The 12,880-nt window shown below is 27.8% G+C and overlaps 1 protein-coding gene across 1 annotated transcript; it reads right to left on the bottom strand.

The window, feature by feature from the left end:
* Positions 1–10,651: 10,651 nt before the first annotated feature.
* On the bottom strand, positions 10,652–10,986 carry BDCG_17186 (uncharacterized protein; the record flags this gene model as incomplete). Its single annotated transcript, XM_045426332.1, has 1 exon — positions 10,652–10,986. A coding segment is annotated over one exon (326 nt), but the record flags the coding sequence as incomplete, so codon positions are not given.
* Between the last annotated feature and the right edge of the window lie 1,894 nt (positions 10,987–12,880).

Consider the following 12,880-nt stretch of genomic DNA (forward strand, 5'->3'; position numbering starts at 1 on the left):
CATACACTAACAATGATTCTTACTTACTTCAGTGTCAGAGACTATTCTAATTAAAGATAATCATGCTGTTGAAACTACTCTCTCTCACTCTTAAGCTTCTTCTATCACTTTCTCTTTCTTCTCTGCAGAGAAGATTGTGTATATATCAGATTATAAGTGTTCAGCTCTGAGTGACTTTTATTATTATTTATTCAGTTCTGTGTCTTCTTCTTCTTTTATTTCTTTTATCTCTATTTCTTCTGTTTTGACTTCTAATTCTGTGAGTCTCACACTCTTCTTTAATTTTTCTATATACACATGTACACATTTCTATATTGATATTCCAGTCAATCTTGTGATAAACAATATTAATATTATACACAGAGTGATAGAGGAATTGAAGACATGTACAGTGTTATTACAAGAGCAGCTTGTAGTTCTCAAATCTCTTACAGATCTCAAGTTTTGAGATTTTCTTTATTTTTAATGTTTTTCAGATGATATGATGTTGAAAATAGATTAAACATATGATATATAAAAATGAATAAGATATGTATAATAACATTTGTCTTTTTACAGTCAATTCTTACAGTTAATAATCAATTCATTATCTCTTTTCTTTCTTATACTTTTCTTTATCTGCTAGTTACTACTCTTACATAACCTCTATATAATACAGTATTTAGTGACTAGATTTGATAGCTTTCATCTTTTATAATTCTGTCTCATATATTATACTGTCTCTCTTCACTCACTCAGATTACTACAGTAAATAGCTCATTAAAACTAATCTCATCTGATCTCTGAGTATTCTCAGAAGTCAAGATAACTTGATTTCATATATCTGTAAATGTTTCAGATGATTTATTCTCTGTGATATATGAAATGAAACTGATATAAATAGTTGAATTTAACTCTGAATCTCTTTTTCTTCTGCAATCTGACTTATATACAAGTCTGTCACTTTGAGACTGCTTTTTATCACATTATATCTGCTATTTACAGTGTGTTATTATACAATCAGCTACAGTCTGATGACTTATTAAAGTATGATATTTATCTAATTTCTTCATTTCTTCTTATTCTTTTCTTATAATTGTGAAAAGCTCAGAATAAGTAAGATTATCTGATTTATAAGTATCTATAATTTCTCTTACTTTATAAGACTTTTCAATTATAAGTCTCTTCTTTTTCAACACTGATAATAGTGCTGTAGATAATTATAATTTACTCAGATCTTATATCTTTACTTTTATCAGATATGAATTATTTATCAAGTTATATAAGACTTATCTCTCTGATTTCTTCAATGTATAAGTTCTCAGAGAATGTGATTTGAGTATATTATAGAGCTCAAATCATCTAGATTGAAACTTCTCAGAACTCTTATTATATATAAAAACTTACATTTTTATCTTAAGACTCAATTTCTTAACTAGTGAGTCTCATATTCTTTTCAATTATTATTATTATTATTATTATTCTTTCATTATACTCATATACAAGCGGAGCTTATGATGAGTTCTTGTGTGATGTTAAATACAGATTAAGTATTAGTTATACAGAAGGAAATATAGATATTGAGATCATGTCAAGATAACAAGAACATAGAAAATACAAAGAAGTGACAATTAGATACATGCGATAATAACTTCCCAGCTTAGGAACATAGAGTGATTTATTGAAGTGATTTATACACCTCTGTATTTATTAGAAATCTGAGATGCTTGGGTTCTGGATTTAATGTATCCCCTGCAGGTTTCAAACTCACACACCTTGATTTCCCATGCCAAGACACTACTGAGTGGCTGCATTAATCATTCAGCCACCGGGGCTATTCTTTTCAATTGAATTACTCAGTTTAGAAGTAACTTATTAGCTTTTATATATATGTGACTGATCTCTTTTAATCTTGATTTTATATCTACAACTATTGCATCTGCAACTGTTATTTCTGCTGCATTCACAACTGCTGTTCTCTTTCTCATCTTTTTCAAAGCATTCTCTGAGATGTGTGAATGCAATTCATACAACAGATAGAATGATAAACACTTGAAGACTGTATACTGTTAAATTTGTGTGACTAATAGCATCTGCTCAAGATATTCATTTCATAGTCTCATAGACTTACTCACTAGATATTTTATCAGTATATTATCTAAGATTTCATTCAAGTATTTCACTTTTCTGTTTATTCATAAGTGATATAACATTGTTCTATAATGTCTTGTCTGTAACTGACTTATAAAATATCTCACTACTTCTTCTATAAGAGCCCCGGTGGCTGAATGATTAATGCAGCCACTCAGTAGTGCCTTGATGTGGAAAACCAAGACATGTGGGTTCAAAACCCGCAGAGGATACATTAAATCCAGAACTCAAGCACCTCAGATTTCTAATAAATACAGAGATGTACAAATCACTTCAATAAATCACTCTATGTTTCTGGGCTGAGAAGTTATTATCACATGTATCTAATTATCACTTCTTTGTATTTCCTATGTTCTTGTTATCTTGACATGGTCTCAACACCTGTATTTCCTTCTGTATAATCAACACTTGGCCTGTATTTAACATCACACAAGAACTCATCATAAGCTCTGCTTGCATATGAGTATAATGAAAGAATAATAATAATAATAATAATCTTCTATAAGATTTGCACTGTTATTAGTTAGAATCTTATACAGTATTCTATAGTTAATATAAATCTTATTATGTAAAAACTTTATTACTATCTTCTCTATTATCTCTGAAACTGCTTTCATAACTGATCAGTCAGTAGTATAGTTAATAGCTAGACTGACTATGTGACTGTGTCTGAGACCAGGACTAGATTTTTTGATAGTCTTATTATCAATTCAACTGATTTCATTACACAGTTTTAACATTAGATAGTAGTTTCATACTGTCTCAGTGAGACTTACTGTCTACTCTTATCACATTTTTCAAATGAGATCATGATTTTCACTTCTCAATTTAAATTATTTTTATTGCTTTAAATGACTTTAAATCTCATTTGAGTGTTATCAAAAAGTGTTACTTTTTAACAAATTAAAAATAGTCTAAAAAAAACCTTAAAATGTCTAAAAATAGTAACTTTATGCCAAGAATGAGACTAAATGAGATTAAATGAGATCACTTTCTCATTTTTTTCAAGTCATGATCTCATTTTAAAATCTGATATATAGTTACTTTGCATGTTTTTTTAATAGCCAGTCCCAGCAGAATTCATGCCAAGAAATGTATGAGATCAGATCAAATGAGATTAAACATGAAATTCATAATCTCAGCAGCCAGTCTATTAATAGCAGTAATTATTTAACAGTTTTAATTTAGTATTTATAGTAATATATCTATGAGATTCATCTTTCATTGTTTAAACAGTTATATTATACACTTCATCTGATATTATACTTTCTCACATTCTAATTCTTTCTTAGATTCTTTCACAATCTGATAATTCAGGCACTTATAAATATATATCTGAATATTCTCAGTCATGCTTAGTCAGTATACTCTTGATTCAAGTACACTTATGAGTTCAGAGCTTTCTAAGTAACTGAATTTCTTATATATATAAGTCATTAAGTCATGTCTAAATGAATATTCTAGATAGAGAGCTTCTGCATATTTTAGATTATAGTAAAGCATAACATCATTTTTCAATTTTCTCAGCTTGAAGTTTAAAAGCATCTCTTTTACTACTTTTATAAGATACTTATTATCTGATATCTTATCATTCTTTAAGTGAGAGATTATTATATTCACTCATTCTGATTTCTTATATTCTCTCAGTATGTTTAATATAAACTTTTCTTATATCTGATTCATAGAACTCTTACTTATGAAATCAGATCTGTAATTAATTATATTAGATATCACAGCATCTGATCTCTTTCAGTATTTAATATTAAGATTATATACTTAAAACTCTGAGATTTAATATACTAAGTATTTGAAAGGTTTCATTATTAATTGTAGATAGACAAAGCTTTCATAATCTGTGATCATTATTATTATATATCTGTTATTAATATATCTATCTTACAACATCAGTATGTGCTTAATTACTAATAATTTCTTTTCATACACTGAGTAATTGAGCTCAGTGTCTGATAGTTTTCTATCATTGTATATTATCAGATACAGCTTGTCATTCTTACTTATCTGTCAAAGAGTGTCTCTGATAACTCATTCAGATGCATCTGTCTCAATGTAGAAAGATTTATTATAATCTGATTAAATAAGTACTGAGAATATTATTATATATTCTCTCAGTGTGAGAAAAGCCTCTTCACACACAGTATTTTAGATAATTGAATAAAACTTCTTCTTTCACAGATTTGTATTCATTTCATTATTATTATTATTATTATTATTATTATTATTCTTTCATTATACTCATATGCAAGCGGAGCTTATGATGAGTCCTTGCATGATGTTAAATACAGATCAAGTGTTGATTATACAGAAGAAAATACAGATGTTGAGACCATGTCAAGATAACAAGAACATAGAAAATACAAAGAAGTGACAATTAAATACATGTGATAATAACTTCTCAGCTCAGAAACATAGAGCAATTTTATTAAAGCGATTTGTATATCTCTGTATTTATTAGAAATCTGAGGTGCTTGAGTTCCGGATTTAATGTAGTCTCTGCGGGTTTTGAACTCACACACTCTGGTTTCCCACGCCAAGATGCTATCAGGTGGCTGCATTAATCATTCAGTCATCAGAGCTGTATTCATTTCTCTTAAGAGATCTGAGAGTGATGTAGATATTTATATAAAATTCTTGATAAATCTGCAGTAATATGAGATTAATTCAAGAAACTGTTATATATAATGTATATTTCTCAATCATGATTAATTCACTATAATATTCAATTTCTTCAGAATGAGATATATACAGTTATCTAGACTAACTGCTGAGATTATAAATTTCACATTTGATTTCATTTGATCTGATCTCATACATTTCTTAGCATGAATCTCACTGAGACTGACTATTAAAAAAACATGTAAAGTAACTATATATCAGATCTTAAAATAAAATCATGACTTGAAAAAAATAAGAAAGTGATCTCATTTGATCTCATTTAGTCTCATTCTTGACATAAAGTTACTATTTTTAGACATTTTAATTTTTTTTTTAGACTATTTTTAATTTTTTAAAAAGTAACACTTTTTGATAATACTCAAATGAGATTTAAAGTCATTTAAAGCAATAAAAATAATTTAAATTGAGAAGTGAAAATCATAATCTTATTTGAAAAATGTGATAAGAGTAGATAGTAAGTCTCACTGAGACAGTATGAAACTACTATCTAATGTTAAAACTGTGTAATGAGATCAGTTAAATTGATAATAAAACTATTAAAAAATCTGATTCTGATTCTAGACATGATCACACAGTCAGTCTACAGTCATCACTCACTACATATTTTACAAACTCTAACTCTTTTATTTCAAACACATACTTTATTAATTTAATATAGAGCTTATACTCTGTCAGAGGTATAAGCACTTCATTGAGATACTTCAGATATTTATTATATAAGTTTGAAAAGACTAGAATATTATTAAGATATATAAGGCATAATTATTATTATTATTATTATTATTATTATTCTTCCATTATACTCATATACAAGTGGAGCTTATAATGAGTCCTTGCGTGATATTAAATACAGGTCAAGTGTTGGTTATACAGAAGGAAATACAGGTGTTAAGACCATATCAAGATAACAAGAACATAGGAAATACAAAGAAGTGACAATTAGATACATGTGATAATAACTTCTCAGCTCAGAAACATAGAGTGATTTTATTGAAGCAATTTGTACATCTCTGTATTTATTAGAAATCTGAGGTGCTTGAGTTCTGGATTTAATGTATTCTCTGCGGGTTTTGAACCCACACACCTTGGTTTCCCATGCCAAGGTGCTACCAGGTGGCCGCATTAATCATTCAGTCATCAGGGATATAAGACATGAGATTTTATTCTGTTTATAAAGAATTGTATTCATCATCATTTAAAAGATGATGAACATATTTATCAGACTGAATAACATTGTCAGAAATTCAAACTTCTCTTATTATATATTAAATATAGTTCATGAAACTGATAGTTCATCTACACAGATCTGTCAGTATTCTGATAGAAGATTAATCTTTAATAAATATCAGATATTTTCAATCATATTCAACTATTATTGAATCTGTGACAGTGAATATTCATTCTTAATCATAAGCTTATTAAGTGCTTGATAATTAATACATATCTGTCACTTCTCATCTGTCTTTTTCATAAATAGAACTGAAAAGTCTTATATACTTAATAAGAGTTATATAAGATTATGTTCTAGAAGATCTGTGATCTGACACTTCTGTTCTTTGAGATGCATTTATAACAGAGAGTACATATTCTGATTGACTGATTTCATATCTCTCATATCAATCTCATGTATGAATTCTCATTTCAGTGATAATTTCAGTGAAAGATCTGTTCAGAAGATCTTTTCATACTTCTTCAGAAGCTTCTTTATATACTTATTCTCTTTATCTTAGTTTTCTTCACTTTCAGATTCTATATAATATACAGAATACTTTTAGATGAGATCTTGTAAATTATTCTCTTTGCTTATTAATGTATAAGCAGATTTAATTCTTCTATATCAGAGATGTGAAATGTTCTTCTTATATCAGTTAATAGAATTGTATAAACTGTTTTCTTTCTATCAGTTAACTGTATATAACATATATATCATTGAATCTGTAAATTAAACCTTTAGAATTAATTAAGTCTGAGAATAAGATTATATTTCACATTCTGCAGCTCTCACACTTAAATATAGTAAGATTATTCTTCAAAGTACAAGAAAACTCTTACTCTTGCAGATAATATCAAATATCAGTTATCAGATAATCTTATATATCAGAGATTCTTCACTTAGCAGATCTCTTTTAGTCTTTAAATTATATAATTATTAATATATTATGTGAATACTTCTGTATTTACTAACACTTTTATAGTCATCTCTTGATTCTTACTCAAGTGTCTCTTATACATTAATATTTCAGGTCTCAAGACATTGAGATGAGTATCTGCTTCATTCTCACTTATATCTCATTCAGAAGCCTGCTTTCTCTTAATATTTATAGAATTCAGAGAATTATCTAATACAGATATCTCTTTCATTTTGAAAACTTTTCATAGAATATCAATAAGTGTCTCTGAGCTCACTGATTCTGCTAGTTTTTTAACTCTCTTACTTCTTCTAACTGTGTATACTATGTGTAATCTTTTATATCATGATTTTAATGTCTGCAGTTGAAGCAAGCTTGATACTCATAATATTAAGATTTTTACTTAGAGAATTTCTTTTTCAGAGAATTCAGTACTTTAGTAATAATATTCAAATCTAGATTTATCATATTCAGATATGTGACTTGTATTGTAAAAGTCTGATTACTTATTCTTTATTAAAGTATACTCAATTGCAGTATTTTCTATTATAATTAACTCACTTATTTCTATATAATGAGAATATTATATACTTCTTTCATCATATCTGATTATAAGGTTAAGTATTATCATTTCACTCTTAACTCAGATGTAAGATTATGAATAAAGATCTGTAAATAGAAAGATATTGAAAGCTCTTCATTCAACATAAGATAGTATAAGCTGAAGTGTGTAAAGTATAATATAAGATTACTCATTTATCTACACTCAGTGAAGTGTTTATAATACTTATCTCATACATTCACTTTCTCAAAGTTGTGCAAGATTCATTTGAAAAACTTATTTTATATTTATAAGAATGAATATTGCTTCAGATCTGTGAGATTCATCTTTTTATCAGTTATTTATAATAACTTCACTTTTCTGTGTAGAAACACAGCAGATCTTAAAACTTGTTGAAATTCTATTAACTATCTGTCTGTGAGTTTATATTTAATCTGATAATATAACTGTATCTGACTTAGTCAGCTGATTACAGCATTATTTTTTCAGTTACTATTATTATTATTATTATTATTCTTTCATTATACTTATATACAAGCAGAGCTTATGATGAGTCCTTGCATGATGTTAAATACAGATTAAGTATTAATTATACAGAAGGAAATACAGGTGTTAAGATCATATTAAGATAACAAGAACATAGAAAAATACAAAGAAGTGATAATTAGATACATATGATAATAACTTCTCAGCTCAGAAACATAGAGCAATTCATTGAAGTGATTTGTACATCTCTGTATTTATTAGAAACCTGAGATGCTTGAGTTCCGGATTTAATGTATTCTCTGCGGGTTTCAAACCCACACACCTTGATTTCTCACATCAAGATGCTACTGAATGACTGTATTAATCATTCAGTCACTTAGGCTTCAGTTACTATTGAAGCTTGATGACTCTGATAGATCTCTTAGCTTGATATATTTCATACTCAGATTCTCATTCTATACAGTGATTTCAGATAATATATATACTTCTGAAGAGATTGTAAATAATTATAATAAGATCTTCAGATTCAGTACAGTTATCTATCTGTGTAAATGTTTAATCTCTTACTGCAGATTTAAGACCTGATTTTCTCTATTCTTATTAATAATGATAATTGTGTCAGTGAAGCTCTTTATAGTAAATACTTGATCTGCAGTGAATGTCAATTGTTATTTAACTTCTATCTTAATCTGTCACTGTGTATACAAGGTCTTGATTTCATTTAGAATTCTCATATATATACAGAGCTTTGATTTTAGTTCAGTAGTCTCAGCTGCTTTTCTTACTACTTTAAGTAAATTTCCTGAGAGATTCTATATACCTTTCAGTTTAGATAGCAGAGAAGAGTGTTATTTATATTAACTAGAGAAGATATTTATTTCAGTAATTTCTTATTAATTATACAATATCTATTATTATATTACTATATTATTATATTACTATATTATTATATAATTTCTATTATTATTATATAACTCTAATAATGACTACTCTCTCTTTTATTCTTCTGAGTAGAGAGTAATCTTCTTTGAATCTAGTTCACTACTTACACTCTCTTTCTCACATCTTATTTATTTATATACAATACATGATATTCATCTGAATATGAAGTTTTCTCTCAATAAGTGAAGCAGTATTAATCAGATGCTCTTTTACTCACTGCTCTTTATATACTATCTTTTGAAATGTTTTTAGAATTATACTAGCATGATAACTACAAATCACTTTGTAGATGAAATTATCATGCTCTGAAGAAGTCTGCACTTCTTACCAGTTTTTAGACATGCTATCAGATATGATTCAAAGATTGCTTAAGTCAGTGTACAATTACAGGCATACATCAGCTTCTTATATACATTATCTAAATTAATTAGTGGCCGCTAGAGCCTCTTTACATTCATAAGTGTGTTCAGAAGTGTGTTTGAAAGCAGCTGTGTTATTATTCAGTGATTGTACATTCTTCTGAATCACAGTAGTAATATACTAGTTTATTTCTTATAGTAATAATAGCCTGTACTATAGTATTATTTCAGACTGAATTTCTTTTTAAGTGATTCAACTGCTTCTTAAAATAAGTAAATAAACTGTTATACACTTATCAGACTGACTGCAGTATTAATATATTATAAGTAATTAAGACTGTCTTTATTATCTTATAAAACTGAAACAGTAAATCAATTATATATTTTAACTGAGTTTACTTCATATCAGAAAGTTTTATTATCTGAATCTTTTTCTAATCAGAGTATTATACTCAATAATCAATTATCTGATATAATTAAAGAGTCTGAACAGTTATTTTATATATTAAACTTCACTGTATTCTAATATTCTGTATCATATTCAGTGATATGACTGATTTGTTTATTTATTGAATATTATGAAATTATTATTATTATTTAGAGAAGATATAAATTATATTAATAATGTTTCAAATCTGTGATATTTAAATTATTAATCAATCTATTCAAAATTAACAGTAGTGTTATTAAAAAGTATTATCAAAAAATAATATTAAAAAGTATTATTAAAAAACATTATCTTTTATAAAGTAAATATAAAAGTTACTTAAGTAATTACTTTCATCTTATTCTTATCTCAAGAATCAGTTATCTCATTATTCTTTATCTTAATATTAAGATTCTTTATCAGTGTTTATATTATAAGTTAAATCATATAAGTAATACAGAGAATATAATTTTATTTATCATTTCAGAAATGCAAAGTCAATTTTTACTTTAAACTCTTTATTATAGTATAGTTATTCACAGTATTATCAGTTATAATTGTAAGAAGACTAAGACTAATATCTTAATAGTTATTTTTAATCATAGTTATTAATATCTCTACTATATAATTTTCAGTATAACTACTGATCAATGATTTAAATTTAATTAATATCTCTTAATAAGTTCAGTTCTTATCAATGTAATAACATATAACTCTCATATACAATTCTAAGATCAGTGAGTGACAGTAACTGCTTCATCACAAACTCACTCAATTTTTCAAATAAGAACTCACTGATAGATTCATCAAAAAGCCCTCAATCATACAAGCATTTTGACCCCATTGCTGACTGCATACCCCGTGTGGTGGTGGAGTTATCCAGCCAAATGTGAACCAGATGTCATTCAGAACTCCTGCGTGAGATTATCCCTCATTCTCCCCTATCACACCACAACCCCGGGCCAAATTGCCATACAAATTGTAAGGTGAAGAGACCTAGCCATATGCACCAATCTTCTTGATTTTGGAAGATCCCTGATCTGTAGTTGTGAAGATATCTGAGGAGTGACCTCTGCGAAAACCCTGTCCATCTTTGATGTTTCAAAACACTAACATCAAGTCTCACCCTCATATCGCCCTTCCCAATCTGGCCCATCCCCGGCAGAAAAATACAAAAAGATATCTCAGTGATAATATCAAGCACATAATCAACAGCCACTTCTGAAGTGCAATCTCTGCAGTCTGTCTTCAGTGTATCTAGACATCAACACCAAGTCTCACCCTTGTATCACCTCTCTCAATCTGGCTCATCCTCAACAGAAAAGTATAAAAAGATACCTCAGCAACTGTAATTGATACATAATCAGCAGACACAACAACTATAAAATCAGTATACTTCAAGGTCTGACTGAGCCTTTGATCCCTGCACAGTGAGATATATTAAATCTAGTTTTAATATCTCAATATTCAATAGATTCTGCAAGGAATTGAGAACAGCAATACTAGATTTCTATTGAATTTGAGAATTAACTCTATATTGATATAATCATTGACAAAGTCTTCTATTTTGAGATATAAATAATCAGTTTCTCTACATTCTGCTGATAATATTTATATTATTATATAGAAACAGACTTATATTCTCTATAATATCAAGACTCTGAAGAGAGAAAGTCTTGATAGAGAGTATACAGTAGTGCATATCTTAACAGTTTCTATCTCATTCTTCTGCAGCAGTTAATACAAAAAAAAAAAAAATCTTAGAAATAGTTTTTTACTTCTCTTGAAAAAGTAAGATGTTTTTCTCTGAATTTTATACAATATTCTTACAAAGAATTAAAAACAGAGTTGTTTTCTATCATAATTTCATATTCTTTTAAGTAAGAATTACTTTTTCAGTAGCTGAAGAGCTTTCATTAATACTTAATTCTTTTTTACACTCTTTATTAACTGATTTGAGTTGCACACTTGTTGTGTGAGAAGAATTGAATGATTTAGAATAAAATTGAATAGTTTTAATCAATTTCTCTGCAAAAAATTGATTTATTTTTTGTCAGTTTTTCTCTTAAAAACTGTTATATTATCTGATTTATTATCAATTGATATCATACTTTTCCTCACTGTATCTCAAGAAAGAGATTATAAAGATTTTATTGATTTATCTTAAAAATCAATTTTAGTTTATTAGATTCTCTTTAAAAATCTAACCTAGTTACTGAACTAGTGTGAAAAAAATCAGATGTTTTATACATAAAAGTCTTTTATTCTTCTTTTGAAACAGTCTGATCAACTTTTCAATTGAAAACAGACTTAAAAATATCTCAATTGAAACAGTCTGATCAACTTTTCATTGAGTGAAAATAATGAGTTCAAAAATACACTTAGTTGATATGGAAAAAGATGCTTTCTCAAATGCTATTCCTGAGATTGAAATTCTGAAGAGAAGAAAGAAAGAAGAAATAGAGAAATAACAAGTTCTTGAAATACAGAAACTTGAAAAAGCAAGTAAGATTCTTGAAAAGCAGTGTCTGAGTGAGATAAATAAAGAAGTTCTGTTAATTCTTCATACTCAGACTAGACAACTACAGAAGATGATCAAGTTCAAACTTGAAATCTCAAACACAGTTCAAAAAACCTTGAAAATTCCTAGTACAATCACTGACTCTTCATCTTACTCTTCTTCTTTCTTTTTTTCTACTTCTTCTTCTTCTTTGAATCAGAAGAAAACATATGCTTAAGCAGCTGAATCTGCTATCTCTAAATCTGCTGTCTTAAAACCTGCTCAAAATCCTGAGAAAACTGAGAAGAATACTGCCCATGCCTCTATTCATAGAAAAGTAGAAAAGAAAATACAAAAAGAGAAAAACTTTCAAATCTTCAGAAATAGAAGATTTATTCTCAAAGTCTCAAATCAGAACATTCTACAAAGAAACAAGCTAAACTCAAATCTCATTTTCAGAATTAGAAATGAAATTAATCAGCAGTTCTTTTCTCAGTTAATAACTGATATTGAAGTTCAAAAACAAGTTATAGCTTTAATTAAGTCATTATTCTTTGAAAACTTTATCATTCTGACTACAATGCCTGAATTCAGTGCTGAATTCCTTATTCAGAATGAGAATCTCTGAAAGTCAGCAGTAGAATCTTTGCT

The sequence above is a fragment of the Blastomyces dermatitidis genome (genome assembly GCF_000003525.1).
Source record: "Blastomyces dermatitidis ER-3 genomic scaffold supercont1.6, whole genome shotgun sequence".
NCBI classification, from domain to species: Eukaryota; Fungi; Ascomycota; class Eurotiomycetes; order Onygenales; family Ajellomycetaceae; genus Blastomyces; species Blastomyces dermatitidis.